This window comes from Syzygium oleosum, unplaced genomic scaffold (assembly GCF_021117445.2).
Source record: "Syzygium oleosum isolate NSW1041296 unplaced genomic scaffold, Sole_v2.1 Sole_v2.13, whole genome shotgun sequence".
Classification (NCBI taxonomy): domain Eukaryota; kingdom Viridiplantae; phylum Streptophyta; class Magnoliopsida; order Myrtales; family Myrtaceae; genus Syzygium; species Syzygium oleosum.
This window is the reverse complement of record NW_026607497.1, coordinates 7,174,770-7,192,500: the sequence shown is the minus strand read 5'-3', so window position 1 is coordinate 7,192,500 and position 17,731 is coordinate 7,174,770. Positions and strand designations below refer to the sequence as shown.

The 17,731-nt window shown below is 43.3% G+C and overlaps 3 protein-coding genes across 4 annotated transcripts; 1 reads left to right on the top strand and 2 right to left on the bottom strand.

Annotated features, from left to right (window-relative positions):
* Positions 1-916: 916 nt before the first annotated feature.
* LOC115675778 (bet1-like protein At4g14600) lies at positions 917-4,334 on the top strand. Its single transcript, XM_030598540.2, has 4 exons — positions 917-1,138; positions 1,292-1,415; positions 2,984-3,040; positions 3,931-4,334. The coding sequence occupies exons 1-4, from the start codon at positions 1,074-1,076 to the stop codon at positions 4,090-4,092; spliced, it is 408 nt and encodes a 135-aa protein (XP_030454400.1). The 5' UTR covers positions 917-1,073; the 3' UTR covers positions 4,093-4,334.
* LOC115675769 (uncharacterized) lies at positions 4,297-6,592 on the bottom strand. 2 transcript variants are annotated; one of them, XM_056317438.1, is made up of 2 exons: positions 5,365-6,592; positions 4,297-4,806 (listed from the first exon to the last, which is right to left on the bottom strand). In XM_056317438.1, exons 1-2 carry the CDS (start codon positions 6,421-6,423, stop codon positions 4,492-4,494), a joined length of 1,374 nt encoding a protein of 457 aa, XP_056173413.1. In that variant the 5' UTR covers positions 6,424-6,592; the 3' UTR covers positions 4,297-4,491. The 2 variants fall into 2 exon arrangements, with proteins under 2 accessions (XP_056173413.1, XP_030454390.2); XM_030598530.2 differs by having other exon boundaries at positions 4,297-4,884; positions 5,365-6,580.
* A 3,132-nt stretch (positions 6,593-9,724) lies between these two features.
* LOC115675770 (serine/threonine-protein kinase PEPKR2) lies at positions 9,725-14,725 on the bottom strand. Its single transcript, XM_030598531.2, has 4 exons — positions 14,435-14,725; positions 13,162-14,038; positions 10,933-11,229; positions 9,725-10,351 (listed from the first exon to the last, which is right to left on the bottom strand). The coding sequence occupies exons 2-4, from the start codon at positions 13,913-13,915 to the stop codon at positions 9,990-9,992; spliced, it is 1,413 nt and encodes a 470-aa protein (XP_030454391.1). The 5' UTR covers positions 13,916-14,038; positions 14,435-14,725; the 3' UTR covers positions 9,725-9,989.
* Between the last annotated feature and the right edge of the window lie 3,006 nt (positions 14,726-17,731).

Genomic DNA, 17,731 nt, shown 5'->3' with positions numbered 1-17,731 from the left:
TTACACTTTTTTGTCCCCAATACCATGTATTCTGCTTTACCGACAAAATTGTCCCTGTTAAACTTAATTGATGGGTAGGTTTATATTGGGCCTAAACGTACTTGTTCAGATCTGCCCATAATTCAAAAAAGTTGTCAGTTTTCTTCGTATGACGATCACTCCTAATTAGGCCCAAAGTAAAAAATTTTGCGTAAGCTCGTCTAATTTGACTTTGGTCGTCTAATTTGACTTTGGACCTTATTGGGTCGCGGCGGGCGTGGCCTCATAGGTGACCTAGTGGCCCCATGTCCGTAGGTGTAGTCCTTACATCTTCTTCGTCAAAACAATGTATAAGCACTATGATCACCGATTCTTAAAGAAGTGCCCAATCAATACGATCATGAATAGGCGATGCCTACGTGCGTAAGTTCATTAAAATCATACCGACGATCTAATCAAGACCAATTTCTTTACGGTCACGTCATTCGCATCATAACAGATAATTTGCCCAAAAGTTCACTCAAGACGCTACATATTAATAATTTTGATAACCACTTGCGATTTCCATCGAGTTAGAAACGGATATATAGTGACAATAAGTCGATTTTCATCGAAGAATAATAATAATCCACGGACCAGTGTTTCCGTGAGAAACCAAACATAATCAAATTCGATGCGTATAAAAGTGGGAGGCCATAAGTAATTTCACTTAGATATTTCCACAAATATTAGCTTTCTAGTATTAATCGTCGGTGTTCTTAGTAATCTTCGCGGCACTTTAAAATCAAAAATTGGACGAAAAGGACATATTCGTGGCCCGCATGAGGGGCGAAAATCGCAAGGAAAGCAAAATACAGGGGGAGGATCGAAAACGAAACTTTTTAAATTTAAGGGGGTCGAAAATGCAGTTTCTCATATTCTCTTGACGTGTTTCGCCGCGTCGCGCAAATCTTGATCTCTCCTCCGTCTCGCGTTCGTGCCAGTTGCAGCGTCGACGACGATCCAGCGCGCCTGAGAATCGGCTCCTCCTCTCGCCTAGGGTTTCGTCTCGATCCGATCCGACCCGACCCGATCTGTCCAGCCCCGTCCCATCCATGGCCGGCAGTTTCCACCGGGGCGGCCCGTTGTACGGCGGCGCCGCCGCTCCCTACCGATCCCAGTACGTCTCTTCCCACCGCCCCCCCTGTCGCCCCCTCCCGGTTTTCCCGCGCGCGGGGCTCCTTCGTCGTCGCGTTCCGGGAAACCTTTTCGTTGTTCTTTGCTCTGATCGTTTGGTTTCGCTTCTTCGTGGTGGCTTTTTGGATGGAAACAGGGAGGGGCTCAGCACGAGGCCCGCGGGCGGCTCCGACGAGGTCCAGTTGCGGATCGACCCGATGCACGGGGACTTGGACGACGAGATCACCGGCCTCCGCAAGCAAGTCCGGCAATTGCGAAACGTACGATCTTCTTTTCCTCCGTCCGTAATTTTCGAGCTGTTTGGGGATATAGAAGTTTCGTTGCTGCGATCTCGGCCCTAATCGGCGAGGGGTGAATCGGTTGAGCTTCTTGGGTTTGATGGGGTATTACCGAATTGCTTCCCGGGTAGAGTAGCTGAGTCGAGGTTGCCCCTTTTTAATGTCCTTAGGGATGCTAAAATACAACAAATTTATCGGAGTAAATATCAATTCTTTACTCAAAACGAATTCTTGCTTTTGAAATTTTGTTATCTTAACCACTAAGAAGTGATGCTTTCGCTGCCCATGCCGGGTTTGATGAAAGGGGAATGAGTTTCGTCCTGAATCTCACAGAGTGCTGCCGCATCTATATTATACACGGTTGACCAAAATTTTTTCGAGGGAATATGGTGAGTTTAGCGCTTGTGGATACTGGATAATAAACTTGCCTGGTTCACTGCAATGACTATTTTGTTTGTCTAGAAGGGCTTGCTGTTGCCTAGAAACCTTTGCTGTTACTAGGTTACAGTTTTTTTTTTTTGGGGGAGAAAGTGGTTTACTTTCAGAGGTTGTGATAAAAATTGAAAAAACAGGTGGAGGGTCGTATCTGTTACATCATATTGATGTCGGTATTCATCGAAATTCTACTTTCTACATTTTGAGACATGCTTTGCTCAGGCCCGAGCAGTTTTTTTAGTTTGCACTTCCATTTGTCTTTGACCCCATTTAGTGGGAGAGGGCTTAGTTAAGGTGGAGGTTGTTCCGCCTCCATTTGTCAATAGTTTACTGGACCGTAGTAGTCTGTTTGATTCGGCAATAATTGGATAAGAACATTTTCACCCTCTGTATAAGGCATCGTTTCTCGGGATGAACTTCAAGCTATTTGCTCGGGGCTTTGTATAGCTTGGGAAAGAGGTTCCACGAATTTAGTAATTGAAAGTTTCCTTCTGTTTTATATGAATAAGGGCTGTAGATGTAGATGACAAACTTGACTTTTGCCGAACCATTTTTGGGGACATCATGACCTTATATGGTTTTAGGATGGTGTTAGAGCCACTCACAGAGAGAAGGAAATGCTTGTATCGATTCTGTGCGACAAGCTCATGCAATCGGTTTGGTTTGGCTGGTGAATGGGTTTCAGATGATGTTAGTGGTATTGGTTATTTGGTACGCCTCCTCATGAATATCTTGAGTTCTAGCCATCTGTTGTTTCTAGTGTAAACTTCTGATGCTGGCCATTTTGCTGGGATATTATGTTGAAAACAAAGAATAAGAGTGGAATGACCAAGTCAGAAGAAGCTATTGTCAATCATGGTGGTAGGGCACCCACCTTAAGCTATATTCTCTGAGTCTGAAGGAAAAAAGACTTAAGATATTCTTAACAACATTCCGTATATTGAGAGTTGTGATGACATTTGTGTGTCAGAACAATGTGCGTTTCCTCCTTTCTGCATAGTGCATATTATCCTGAACTTTAGTGCATCACCTCTTTGACTGGCAGACATGCTACTGAATTTTGATGTATAGATGTTTCACTGTTTGCTTTCTCAGCTCTTCATCTCTTGGTGCAGGTTGCGCAAGACATAGAGACAGAAGCAAAATTTCAGAATGATCTGCTCAATCAGCTGGTATGTCCACCTACTGCTTAGCTCTCTGAATTTCTCTTTGCTTTTTCTTGCAGCATGTCGAGCCTTACTAGTCAAGAATGAAAATGGTATATAAATCATGGCTTATAAAGTTGGAAACAATAAGTCAATGGGAGAGGTAGTGGATTTCTTTGCTTTGACAAAGGATGTTGAAGCCAGTTAGATAATGTGCGTCATAGTTGCTTCGAACTATTTATGGTTATACTATCCATCTTCCTGCACTTTCAAGTCAAAGCTTTGTATATGGTCATGAGGTGCAGCCACCTTCCTGAACCTTCTTGATGTATGCCATTTCTCTTCTGAAGACATTTTCTGTTCACAAGCATAATAATGGGATTGCAGTCTTTGTGTCATTTAAATTTGCTATTTGATTAGCTTAACCATAGCTTTTGAGATTTTACTCGTTTCTCTTCGATCATTTTATACCTTTTTAATGGAATGAAATTTAAAAAAAAAACTAATGAGGGATGACAAATGGGCAGAATCACATTCTTGTTTTACAAGATTAATCTCTTCAAATTTGGAGTGAAAATGAGAGGGTTTTTAATGGAAAAATTTGGCCTTTTTCCAGATAAACCTTACTGATATGACACCTTACACCTTTAAAACAATTAAGGCGTTCATGCTGATTTTGCATCTGGGGTCTCTGATGGCGAATCACATGACGATATCTGCCGTGTCTTATAGTTTGCGCTATTAAGAATGAAGACAAAAGAGTATCAAATTGGACTGTTTGTGATCTTCTTAAATGCACAGTTTGATCTGTTTACTAAAACGAAAGATAAGATTGGTAACTTGTACTTTACCAACTTGCCAACTACTTTCTGCCACATTGTCAGCTCCCTAAGAGGATCTAAATTATTTCACTGCAGCAAATGACGCTGATCAAAGCACAAGCTGGTGTTAAGAACAATGTGCGGAGGCTGAACAAGAGCATAGTTCAGTATGGTTCAAGTAATGTCGTCCATGTTGTGGCTTTTGCATTGGTTTGCTTCTTCTTTGTCTACCTATGGTCAAAACTTTCCAGAAGATGAGGACTGCTTGTCTACTGCGGGGCTAGAGCAATGAGCTGCTGATTTACGGCTAGAGGGGTTTGCTAGGACACTATTCAATCTTCTCTCCACAACTCCACTGTAAATTCTTTTTTAGAGAAATGATGCTATGCTACATGAGATTTGTATGTTAGTGACAGATTTTCCTCATCTCGGAGAAAACTCACATCTGCTTACCACCTATACTTGAAATGGCAAAAGTGCATGTTCATTGCTTCCTTTTACATGATAGCATGTGTACATTTCTCTTACAGTGGGCACTCTGCCTGTTGACCTTTTGCTGAACGAGAAACAATCGGACTTCCCCCCGACACAGAGAGAGAGAGATCAAAGGGGAGGAGTGCCGGTAAACTTTTTACTGGTGATTGACAAATCGAAATTCTAGCAGACACAGGTGGTTGTCTTAGGCTGCAAACGCTTCTTGGCTTCTTCCAGTTTGCTTTCTCTGACTCGGCTGAGGACGTTTCTTGTCCACTCGGCAAAGAATGTTTCATTGTGACCCACCTGGCCATCTTTGTAGAATAAGAAGCAATCGAGATCCTGGTGAGGGTTCGGGCAATCTTTGGTCCCCAGCGGTTCCCAGTATGCGCCCTCGTGTATCATGCCACACAGCTCCGCCGTCCAATGGTGAGCATGTTGGCCGATGCCCGCGAGCTCTAACCATCCTCTGGGGAAGAACTCCATTACCCTACTGCCCTGGTCCATGAAGAGCATGTTTGTCAGCTGTGCGCCGTGCGGGGTCGCAACAATGTCTGTGTGAGTCATTACTCGCACCTGAAAGATTAAGGAACATATGTATGAGCATGTATAAAAACTCTTATTAGGAAAGCCATGGCAGCATACGTGCCAATGTCTGGCTTGGAGTTTTAAATCTGAGATCGCAAATTAAATTGATCGTAAAGACAGACCAGCAATTTGGTGCTTACGAACTCTTTTGAATTACTCTTTAAAAAATAGCAAATAGCTTCAGATTTCCCATCTTCCGAAGCTCTTGATGACCTAATACACATTTCTATTCTTTAACTGAAATTGCGACTTTCCACCCTAAATCTTTTGGCTCGTAGTCAGCATTTTCTGGGTGATTGGAGAACTTAAATAGCCTAATAAATCAACTGTCGCCGACCATAACGTGATCTTGGACATTGTTTAATACGATCTTCAGAGCGAAGTCAGCATTCGAACCAGGAAAGCCCAATAAAATAAGAGGGAAAAAAGAGAAGCAGCAGCTTCGTGAACATGGTGCAGAGAACGAACCTGGTCGCAGAAGCTCAGATCTTCCGACTGAACAACGCTCAGGGCGCATCCGTCTACCCTCTCACATTCCCTAGCAAACACGTTAACCACGGCCGACGCGTTCTTGAATGATCTCGAGCCTCTTCTCATGAGCAAAGTCAGCCTCACGATCGGCTCCCCTCCCTCGTTCACCTCCTCGCGTTTACCATTAGTTTTGATCCCGCAAAACTCTCTTGCCTTGCATCTCAGCTGCTCAGAAACTTGCAACTTCTTCTTGTCCCCCATTTTCCCAATATTGTGCCTCATCACGACCGCCCTCTCAAAACAGTGAGGCCCATCCCCTCCTCCTCCGAAGACTTCAACGGCGACATCTCCGTATGTTGCTCGCATGAGGTTTTGAGCCCAAGCCCCCATCTTGCTCCTGAGCTCACCCCAATGGAACAATACCCACCTTGCTGGCTTCGAACATTGGTTCTTCATTGACCACCCAACAAAAGGCGCCACTGCATATAACCCATGCCACAGATTCACGTAGTCATAGTAGGTGTCTGATACGAAGGTCAGGCCCTTCAAGAGAGTGGCTGATTCTGGAAGGCTCTCAGGCCATGTCAAAGCATAAGAGTTTTTGCTTCCATCTTTGCCGTCCCGCCCCTTGATGCATAAGATCCTTCCCTTGGATGCTTGGGAAGGGAAATAGAGGTACTCCGCTTCGTCCTCTTCGACGGTGTCGCTTAACGAGCTCATGAACCAAGTGTTCCCGGACATGGCAGCCTCAACGTCGGCGTATCTCAGGTCCTTGAGAGGGAGGAAAGTGACCGACTCTCGGAGCTTGGCCGTTTGGTTGTCGAGTCTATCGGACCAATCGTCGTTCGCGGTGGAGTCGACCGTGACCGCCGTCCATTCTTTGAAGAATTCCCAAGAAGTAGAACCGGAAGGAGTAGTAAATGCAAAAGACTGGATGTGGAAGAGAATGAGAACTAGAAGCAGGGTCAAGGTGAATAAGACGACGAGCGTAGGCGACTGACAGGAGCTAGCCTTGGAGCGTTTGGTTGATGCTTTTGAGCGATTCTCAATCTCCATTGAGAGAGAGAGAGAGAGAGAGAGAGAAGCCTTATCAAGCTTCTTGAAAGTCTAAGAGAGATTTGACCAAAAAGCCTTTATATAAAGCTTCTTGAAAGTCCAAGAGAGATGTAGCCTTGAAATGTTGACAATATCACATGCATGTACCATACTTCATTCCGTCGTTTAAATACGTGGCTCTAGTGCCGTCCCTCGAAAGGCACTGCGCTTCCGCAGGAAGAGGCCGAACTCGCTAACAAGCAAACGCATAAGCGTGAAACAAAGTCAAATTCAGGAAGAGGCCGAACTTTATCCATGGTTTGACCTCAAACAAAATGATAAAATTTCCCTACCCAAGTCGACCGATTCAAAATAGAACCTCAAAAACCGTCTGCTCCAGTATCTATTATGAACCCCAAGGTCTAGTCTTCAAAAAATTTCTGTCAATGCCTACGTATAATACGACAATGCATTTGCAAGATCTTTCTTAGGAGATCTGTGCCTGGATATATTTAAATAGGTGCTAGAGCAGTACGTAGATGGCCATTCAAATGAGAGACCAAAAGTTTAATACGAGTAGGAACTGGTGCTTTGGGTTAGTGTAAGTCCTTATCTGACGAGAAAATATTCAGTGCCAACTAAGCACCACGTCATCGTCCTACGTGGTGCGCATGTTCCATTCAAAGGCCGACACGTGTCGGCTTGGCTGGAAAATAGAAAATTAAAAAAGCTTTCTTTTCTTTCTCTTCGCGGGCAGGAAAGGACTGAGCGATTGAGCAACAATAAATGCTGAAAATTAAAATCGCGCTTCAATTCTCTCTCTCCGCTTTTCAATTTTCGACTTTACTTGCTCTAGAAGGATAACGAAGAGACTCTCTCTCTCCAAGCACTCCGATCCCGAGCCCCCTGTTCGCTTCCGCCTCCGGAGCCCCATCGAAGGCTCTCTCTCTCTCTCTCTCTCTCTCTCTCTCTCTCTCTCTCTCTAGCACTCCCCCACCGCCTCCGCCTCTTCCAAAAGCCCCACCGGTTGCTCCAAGCTCGAGATCCGCCTCGGCACATCGCCTCCCAAAAGTCCCGCCGGTCGCGGCTGCTGGATCCCGAGCCCCCTCCGCCTCCGCGTCAACCATGAGAGAAGCCTTTTGCTTTCCATTTTGGGTCAACCACCATGATGCAAGCTTCGTGTCTCTCATCCTTCCTCGGCATTTGCTGAAGAGAGGGTAAAAATTAACTAGTGCTTTGGAGGTGAAAATGTATCCTGTTTCCTCCAACATTTAGACTATGTCCAATTTAAATCTTTTGAAAAATTAAAAGACAGACAATGACATGCACCGTGCAGGTCGCAATTTGCAATCTATTGAATAGGCTGAGACCTTTTTACGCAAAAGATAGAACAAGATCAAATTCGACCTTTGCCAAGATCAAAACGTAAGCTATGGACTTATTGTACATAAACACAATAGACATTTCTAAATTTTTCTTAGTGAAATTGGGTGGCGTGACTTGCTGGTGCTTCAAGTAAAGATATATAAATGAAAGAGACGGATCCTTTCCTTCCAAGAAATGCATCTTTGTTCTTAGGTTAGAACAAGAACAAGAAAATCGTCATGACCTGCAATTGCACCTCACCTTTTGCGAGTGAATTATTGTTGCATGCCAATAGGGGGTTGTAGGGGCCCTAAACTGATCATTTCATAGGCACCACTCATATTCATAACTCGGTTTAAGCTCTGGTATGGTTTTTACCACTAAAAGTTTACTAGGAAGCTCCAAAAGGAAATTATGGCGCTCCATGGAAGCAACCTTGCAATATCCCGATCTCCTTACAACAAGACGGAGCCAAATCTTGGCTGTTTATCATCAAGCTTAGCAAGGTAAACAAATTTCAGTTCACAAGTATAACATAGACAAAGCCTTCTTCCTTCAATATATTGCCTTCTCACAATATCATGCACACCCGCTGATGGGGAAAATCTCAGCCAGTCCTCTCACACGCTCCGCCTGAATGAACGCAGACATCCAAAAGCAGGACCGCTCCCTTAAAGCCATCGGCTGCTTCAGAGCCTAGTGAAGATAGTTTCATTGAAGCTACAGAAACTCCATTATATTTTGTTCCATCCTTCTCGCCTCAGCAACAAGATGGACACTTAAATTCCCATTTTACCAAGTACAAACCGCCTACGGATATCATTGCTTAAGCTTATAAAGGAAAACAAAAGAAACACAACCTTGTTCTCGAAACAAATGGCTGCTCCAGAGCAAATTAATCACCTTTTCCATTTTACCAAACTGCCTACCTAAAATTCTACATCATTGCCAAGTTTATAAAGGAAAACGAGAAGAGAAAAAACGATCCTTTGTTCTCGAGAGACAATACGTTCAGTAAAAAAAGCGCTAGTTAATTTTTACCCTCTCTTCAACAAATGCCGAGGAAGGACGAGAGACATGAAGCTTGCATCATGGTGGTTGACCCGAAATGGAAAGCAAAAAGCTTCTCTCATGGTTGACGTGGAGGCGGAGGGGGCTCGGGATCTAGCAGCCGCGACCGGCGGGACTTTGGGGAGGCGACGTGCCGAGGCGATCTCGAGCTTGGAGAGGCGGTGGGGCTTTTGGAAGAGGCGGAGGTGGTGGGGAGTGCTAGAGAGAGAGAGAGAGAGAGAGAGAGAGAGAGAGAGAGAGAGAGAGAGAGAGAGAGTTCGATGGGGCTCCGGAGGCGGAAGCGAACAGGGGGGGGGGGCTCGGGATCGGAGTGCTGGAGAGAGAGAGAGTCTCTTCGTTAACCTTCTAGAGCAAGTAAAGTCGAAAATTGAAAAGCGGAGAGAGACAATTGAAGCGGGATTTTAATTTTCAGTATTTATTGTTGCTCAATCACTCAGTCCTTTCTTGCCCGCGAAGAGAGAGAAAAGAAAGCTTTTTTAATTTTCTATTTTCCAGCCAAGCCGACACGTGTCGGCCTTTGAATGGAACATGCACGCCACGTAGGACGATGACGTGGTGCTTAGTTAGCACTGAATATTTTCTCCTATCTGACTGTTAGGCGGAAAACTTAACCAGATTAACACTTCTCCTGCCCCAGGTACATCAACCCGAGATGGCAGAGGGACACAATCCCCCATCACCATGCTAGCTGAACCTCGGTTAGAACTTAAACAGAACCGGCACACATCCCCATATGAACCACGTAGATGATGTTAAAATTAAACGGATGCCTCGCGACAGGTTGAAAGAGTCGTAAGTAGAGACATAAAAACACGACCTTCAAGAGCAGCAGTCCTTTTTCCTTCCTGAGGCAAAGAGCAAGCTGGCTTGAGAGGCAAAAGCACAGTACTCAATAAACTATTTACATTCTCTGTACAATGATTCCATCAGTTCACATGGTTAGTTTTTCAGACCATTATTGAAATGCATAAAAGAATAAAAGTTACTTAGCATATTTTCAGGATTCAGAGCCAACTATTCCAATTCCACCGAAATCAGCTGGTTATCGTCATCGCTTGCTCCAGGGAGACTATGCCAGACGCAGACGGAACTTATCCCCAACATAAAAGCAATGGAGATGACCATGTTGATGTCATTAGTCGGTCAGCAGATCAGAAAGCTTTACAGAGTGTATTAGACCTCATGTTAGACGAGCACTGTTGTTCTATTGGGCCTGTGGGACTACACAGCCTGCTCCTCTTCGGCTCCGAAATCCTAACTTGTGAGATGGCCACTGAAAGGGCATCCACAAAACCGCATTCGTCAGTCTCCTCGGGTTTGCAGCTCAGACTAGGGGATGACGGAAGGCTTGAGCCTCCATTGGCAGAATCAGAGCATATCCTGCTTCCGTATTGCTCGAGGCCAAGCGCAGCAGCTACTTGCACAGAGGAAGCTGCCACTTGGGTCTTTTGTTTTGACTTAAAGGACAAAGATTTCAATGTGCGCTCTGTGTAGAACAAGATCCAAGGATGCCCTGAAACAATATTAGCAGTCATCTTAACCGATGCAACTGAGAAGAACACACCTTCAGAGTGCAACTTGACATTGCACTGGCTCAGAAGGCAAAATTACGAGCTGCAGCAACAACCAGAGGAATACTTTGCCCAATACAAGCCAACAAGACATAAACTGCAGTTGCAAGTGACTGAGACCAACAAAAGGTCATCTTCATTAATTAATGGACCAAAAAAGGAATGGTGGGATACCAGCTTGCAAGCTGCCATTTTTTCAGCATGGAACTTGAGTTTTTGGTGCGATTGCTCGAAAAACTACCAACTTGAACCTTAGTTCCAGTGTTATATTTGACGCTAGATATAGTCAGAGAACTATGAAAACCATAGATACCACAAGCAGCAATGACCAAAGAAAACAATTTCGGCAATAGACAAACCAAAGCCATGAGCCATTGTTCACTCTGAGAATTACAAATTTCACAAGATAGTAGGTTCAATAGATGTTTGCAAGTGTGGCATAACATTTTTCATCTAAACAACAATGACCGAATTCATCAGTTCAAATTGAAAAAGAAAACACAAAACAGCATCAATAACTTACTTAACACTTCCTCCGCAGTTATCCTAGCTGAAACATCTCTTGTCAGCATTCTTGCAATCAGATCACAAGCAGGTTTGGACACTGACTGCCATATGCCTGACTGAAAATCAAGCTTCACACTCTTGATTGCCTCAAAAACTGCTTCCAGTGAGTCACCTTGAAAAGGAAGAACGCCCAGCAAGAGTGCATATAGCAGGACACCAGCGCTCCATATATCAACTTTCTCAGAATAATTCCCAATCAGAACTTCTGGAGCAACATAAGCGGGACTTCCTGCCAAACCTATTAAGCTCTGACCTGTCATGCAGCATGTGTAAGTATTAGCATAAGACCAAGTGTAGACATGGAAAAACTCTAAGTATCAATATGACTTGAGATCTTCACTGATGATTAGAAACTGCTCCCTTAACTTAACTTGGCATCCACGCATGTTAAAGATTACTTGAAAAAATTCATGACAAAAGAGTGAAAAAGGGTAACTATTAAGCTACGCAAAAGGAAAAGCAACGACTATAGAACATAACCTGTGGAGGAACCACTTCAGTAGAGATGGTTCTCCACAATAATCGATCTCCAAGAATAGCTCATTTTCATGTAAGATGCACCGAAACTCGTAAATATCAATATCGCTTGAGATCTAGACAGAGACAGAAAAAGCTCCCTAACTTAGGTTGGCATACACGTAATGTCAGAGATGATTTTCAAAAAATTTTATGCCAAAAGACAGAATTGAGGACAACAATATGGTATGAGAAGGAGATATAACACCCATAGCACAACCTGTGGAGGAACTATTCCACCAAAAATAATTTTTTTCATTTAGGCATAAGAAAGATGACTGAGAGCATTCAACATATCACCTTACAAGAAACTCAGCTCAAGTACAATAACATCGAAGGTGTCTTGAATTGAAACACTGAGAATGAGAGAACCAACCCATACATCTACAGCCTATACAAAGATTGGATCCACAGTCTTCTTCAAGAACGGATAACCAATAATAATCAAGGACGGACTTATGTGTTGGAACGAGGGGGCTCTTGACCTGACTGATTTCTCTAGAGTTGTAATAACATACTTGAAGGTTCAGAAGCTTTTTAAATAATAATCCATATTTTTAGCCTTAAAATTGAGTTCTGCCCCCATTAAAATTTCCAAAAGAAACATGATAAGTCATTATTGCAAGTGATTTGCCCCGGCAAATTTATTAAATTCATTAAACCATTTTAAAGTTCAACGGTTATAGACAAACATAATTTACATGATATGAATATTTACCAGGCTTTCTAAGTGTAGAATACTGCTTTAATTTCTGACATAAATATACTTGATTTAATTGTAATTGTAGATAATATATTCCCTCACTAAGAAGAAATTCTAGATCCATCTCTGCCAATAATAGCTTTCGCCATCAGAAGAGACTGCAGCTCATCCATATATCTAAAGCATTGTTAAAGCAACAGGGAAGAGAGAGAAACACACCCAAAACTAGGATCATACTAAAAAGACAAGCATACGTCGTCTCTACCCAGATATTTCTACAATGAAGCAATCGACAACAAAAAAAGAAAAGGCTAAACACAAGAACTCCCTGCCAAATTCCCACTACAATTGTTACTGGACTCCCCTTGCTCTGTGAGCCACATTTTTTTTTTTTTCTTGGGGTCATGCTGTGTGCCACATTTCAAAAGCTTCCTTTCTGAGCACAGATGAAGTGAAAGTTCACCTTATATACATGCTCTATCGATTATTGTTTTTCTAAAATTCATCGCTAGCTTTCATTCCATACATAGCCCACCCAAACAGACAGAAAAAGAAAAAATCGGAGCTTGAAATTGGCACCATAATCTCCAGCTATGCAATCAATAATTTTCGTCCTTCTGTTACTTATGTAGTTCTACCTACAGGGTAACCATCTCTGAGTTTTATCATGCATATCTAATCTCTTTTCAGAAAAGGTGATGACTGGGATGAAAAGTTGGCTCCATAAGCTTAATCATCAAGAAGGGCCACCAACAGTCCTTCCTAAAAAATACAAAACACAAAAGGAAGCATATGCAGTCCACTATGATCTTTTGACGCTTCAAAGTGGCCATTCTATCATATATTGCACTCTTCAAGACTAAGATTAAGGAGTTCGCTAAAGAAATTGACGAAGGAAGCCACAAACAAGAAAAAAAGTAAAACTGAAGTCTAAGAGCAAGCAAAATTTCATTAAAGATTCCACACCAGAAGAGAATCTCATGGCCAGTCCAAAATCTGCAAGCTTTAACTTTCCTAAGGTTGTAAGCAGGATATTTTCGGGCTTGATATCTCTGTGAACAACACCCATTTCATGACAATATTTGATGACAAGCATAACTTCCTTCAATATATTTGCAGCCCGCTGCTCTGAAAAGGGACCTTCCTTCACCATCTGATCAATCAAACGTCCCCCAGAGCATAACTCCATCACAAGGTGAAAAGCATCTGGCTCCTCATACACTGCCAGCAATGTCACAACCCCGGGATGGCCCGATAAATGCTGCATTATCTCCACTTCCCGGTGAACTGTATCCTCTCCTTTCTTCAAAGTCTTACAGGCAAATTCCACACCACTGTCCCTAGACCTACAGAGCCAAACAGAACCAAATTTTCCTTGGCCAATTGTGTCACCTGAAATGTAATCATCCTCGATCTTCTTCTTCCGACCCATTCGGGTAGCAACGTCTATACATCCTATCTTCCTCTTTAGACCTCTCCCAGGAGCAACCAAGGACGAGCTGCCACAAGGCGGAGCTGTGGCGATGCCTGCCAGCCTACTTTTACAGGAAGCAATAGGTTCTGCGCCTGCATCCTCTTTGCACCTCTTCTTCAGCCTCGTATAATCTTCCAACGAATAATGAGACCTCAGATTTGACGACTGCAAATCATGGGCAGATCTCGACAGTTCCAGCAGCTGAGTGGACACGTCGGCTTCACTTCCCTTCCTCTTTTTCCTCATCAATACTGCTTAAAAGGGAGCAGTAAATACTATCTGGAAACGCGCACCATATCAATCCAATTTTCAGGAGAACCAGCAAATCAAGCAATCGAGATCAGAGCTACACTCCTCCGCCATCCGATCCTAGTATCAAGAAGAGAGAACAGCCCCATCAGAAAGTTTCATTCGATCAGCCCGTAAAAACACCATTAAGGTCGCGAAGAGGCAATCAGAAATGGAAACAAAAGAAAAACGAGATCTTTTCACTTCCCTAGCAACTCGGTCGTTAAAAACGCTTCAAGACAAACACTCTCCCCTACCACATAGATTACCCAATCAAACAAAGACGGCAACTTTCGCAGCACATAAAATGCAAAACACCCGAGCACCCACGGCACAGATCAAATGAAACTGCGCACACCGCGCGCGCCCAACCAATCAGCAGCAAGCTTCCTAACGAGCAAAAACTCACGAACGGAGAACCAGATCGAAGAGCGGCCGCAGGAGACGGGGGGGGAAGAAAAGAAGAAGAGAGCCCACCTCTCGCCGAGACCGGGCGCGCGCGCATGGCTGCCGACCCCGATCGACGGAACGAAACGGAAAACCGCAATGGGAACCGACAAGCGGCGGCGGCGGCGGCGGCGAAGGCGAATCGGCGCGGCGCCGGGGGAGCGATTGGCCGGGGGCGCCGACGAATCGGGGCAAAACCCTAGAAATCCCGGGACGGAGGAAAAACCCGATTAGGGGCTTCGGCGATGGACGAAAATTGACTGACTGAGAAGAAAACAGTGCAAGGAGGGAGAGAGAGAGAGAGAATGGCGTTCGTGTTAAAGGTTTTTCACCTCCCTTCAGATTTGGCGCAAGGAAGACGGCAGCCGGGTCACGGGCCGGGGCCCCACCTCGGTGACGGTCTCGGGTCATGATCCGGATACCCGTTTTTCTACGGCTCGTGAATCGTGATCTACGTACGCCGTACAAACAGCTCGATCTATCGCAGTTATCTGCATAAAAATGCAAACTTTTTTTTTTTCCGGATAACCCCGTTTTTGCGTTTTGAATTTTTGGATTTTTTTCGAGGATATTGCGGATGGTGGTGATAAAGAGATGGCTTGAAAAATTCAAAAAAAGAAAGATGGCTGGGGGGGACCGCCTCTTGAGAGATCCTTCGCTTGGAAGTAAATAGAAGTACATGGATGTAAATAATTAGTTCTCGAATTTCCCATCGTCTAATTATGTCTCCCAGACCATTCCTGTATAGAAAAGCTCGAGGAAGGCATGCGCTGCGTGCATGCATGGAGCGATATTGTAATGCGTTAAAGAATGTTTGTAGTTACCGAAGAAAATGGATGTTTATAATTTATCTCATGGCCACAAAAGAAAAAGAAAAAGACTATCGTTATCTCTAATTTCTTTCGATGATTGATAGCCTGAGCTATCAATGAAGTATATTCGACGATTATTCCAATTTCAAATTTGTATCGAAACAATTTTGCAAAATGCTTATACCTGTGTTGGCAAGCGATCGATTAGCGAATCTCTTCGTTTTTTAAAATTTAAATTCAAGATAAGTAAGAAGTTTCCAAATCATATCTCATCTTTCTTATTGAAACAGAAAAAATCCTTCAAATAAAAATTTAAAGGTTATTTCATTCTTTCCTCACTGAAAAATTCTATTTCGCTCTTGCTCGTATGCACTGCATGTGTACTCCTTTCTTTAACTTTTCGCCATCCCACCATCACTTAAAATTTTTTTTTCTCGAGTGTTTTAAATATATAAACACTGTCTCCTTGGGTACACATTTAAAACTTCACGAATCTTTTTGATGCGATTTATTTGTGCTACACAAGTGCTAAGAAAAGCCGTTTGAAATGGTACCGTCAAATTATTGAGATACTCAGACACGGCATATACATAAATACAATTGCAAATCCAATTGGGTTTTACATCTAATCTCGCCTTTTAAAGTTAATATCGTAATTAATTGCTCCGGATATATATAAATATATAACTATATATGGAGGAAAAATAAAATAATAACGAGAAGAAAAAGGCCGTCATTCATTTGACTCGTGCAAGTGAGGGATTGGAGCGCGCGCAGGGGAAAGTGTGCTGTCGTTGCGTGGAAAAAGACCGACAGCGGGGACCGCCTTTTTGACGCACGTGATGTGCGACGCGACGTGGTGCCCACGCGCGTGGGATGATGGGGCTTCCCCGGTTTCGACTCGCCGCTAGATTTCCCTCCCGACACCCCGTCCGAATCTGTGCCCTGTACGGAACGCGCACACGTCCGCCGGAAAACCCGCGCCGCCGGTCGCTTTGCTTGATATGAATAAAAATAGCCCTATTCCCACTCCCTCTTTTGACCAGGACCCTTTCCGTCTTCGTGCTTTGACCATACCATTCTTAGTATAGCTCACCACTTCTATTACGACTCTACAAACAAGATCAATTTCTTTGTACGATCAAATATTTTTAATTTGTTTCGTTTTCTTGTCCATGCGAATCCCACTTTCCTCTTTCTTACTTCTTCTTTCTGTTGCGCACGATTCTATTTTGGGTTTCTAGTTCAATTCATTTCAAGCAATTTTCATGACCTAGCACGTTGTATTGTTGCTTCTCTAAATTCCAACTTTGCAATCCTATGAAATCTCACGGTTCGCTTGCATTCACGCTAATAAATATTGAATGCACAAAAATAAGAAAAAAGATCATCCCCCATGTTGTTGCCGACCGCCTCAGGATGTCAATTACCAACAAAGCAAGAGTGAGTGAAACAATGGGTTAAACAAGTATAGATGATGAATCCCAACAAACGCACAATTACGAAATGGCCAACTGGCTTGAAGTTTAACTCTACAAACAACTGTAGTCTATGGCTAAAAACAACAACTGCAATACCAATGAAAGAGAACAAATGCATCATTGTAGCGGTGTGTTTCGAGAAATTAATCTTTGAAAGCATAACACTTGGACACTGCATTGAAAACTCCAATATAGTCAAACCACTAATCCGAATTCCGCTTCATATCATCTAAAGGTACACAACTTGCCTATTGACCTAGACTTCATGTAGGAGACACATATTCTTTCTCAACATTCACATTTTCAAGAAGAAGAGAGAAATATCCGGAAAAGAGAAAAGAGAGAGCCGGTGCTTCTCAATATTACCTTCCATATTGCAAGAAGAGGCTGCGTGTGGCGGCAAAAAGGGGCTCATTGGCATGGGCAACGGTGAACCCAATGCTGGTGCCAACGATATTGTGTAGAACAACAGGGTTGGTGTCGTAAATATTCACCTTCTCAATGCCCAACAACTCGAGGAGTAGGAAGGCGTAGAAAGAAAGAATAGCTTGTAAGAGAAAAAAATAAAGAGACGAGAAGAAGTGAGAGGTCAAAGGCGTGAAAAGAAGAAACAAAATAAAAGAGTTAACCAAACAAAAAAGGGAACCACTAAAGATAGTACAGCCAAAACACAAAAATAGGGAGTGTTCGAGTTTTTTTTTTTGGTCGAGAAGGAGTGCAAAAAACAAGGCCCATAAAAATACTATAGTGTGAGTTTATGACCTTCAGAGGCACCGCATGATTAGTTATAAGGAAATCTGTTACTTTTCAATCAGACGGAGATAGATTACAAGAGCGGCATTCCATGTGAATTGCACAATAAACTTTGAGTGGGATCAGATGTACAAAACCCGATTGTGTATCTACTGTCGGTGGTCGGTCGTAAATCTCAAGCTTTGGCGAAGTTTAGATGATATCATGCTTATCTCTATGTGGTGGAGTTGCATATTTATACAGGAACACCCAACGGCTTTCAATACATTAAAACACAATTA

Bases quoted from the DNA above. Each gene is read 5' to 3' on its own strand.
- LOC115675778 (XM_030598540.2), top strand. From the start codon at position 1,074: ATGGCCGGCAGTTTCCACCGGGGCGGCCCGTTGTACGGCGGCGCCGCC. The intron at 1,139-1,291 runs GTACGTCTCTTC...GGATGGAAACAG, and splicing joins GCCGCTCCCTACCGATCCCA to GGAGGGGCTCAGCACGAGGC. The intron at 3,041-3,930 runs GTATGTCCACCT...ATTTCACTGCAG, and splicing joins ATGATCTGCTCAATCAGCTG to CAAATGACGCTGATCAAAGC.
- LOC115675769 (XM_030598530.2), bottom strand. From the start codon at position 6,423: ATGGAGATTGAGAATCGCTCAAAAGCATCAACCAAACGCTCCAAGGCT. The intron at 4,885-5,364 runs GTTCGTTCTCTG...TTAATCTTTCAG, and splicing joins ATCTGAGCTTCTGCGACCAG to GTGCGAGTAATGACTCACAC.
- LOC115675770 (XM_030598531.2), bottom strand. From the start codon at position 13,915: ATGAGGAAAAAGAGGAAGGGAAGTGAAGCCGACGTGTCCACTCAGCTG. The intron at 11,230-13,161 runs GTGTGGAATCTT...GCTGCATGACAG, and splicing joins GGCCATGAGATTCTCTTCTG to GTCAGAGCTTAATAGGTTTG. The intron at 10,352-10,932 runs GTAAGTTATTGA...ATATTGTTTCAG, and splicing joins AACTGCGGAGGAAGTGTTAA to GGCATCCTTGGATCTTGTTC.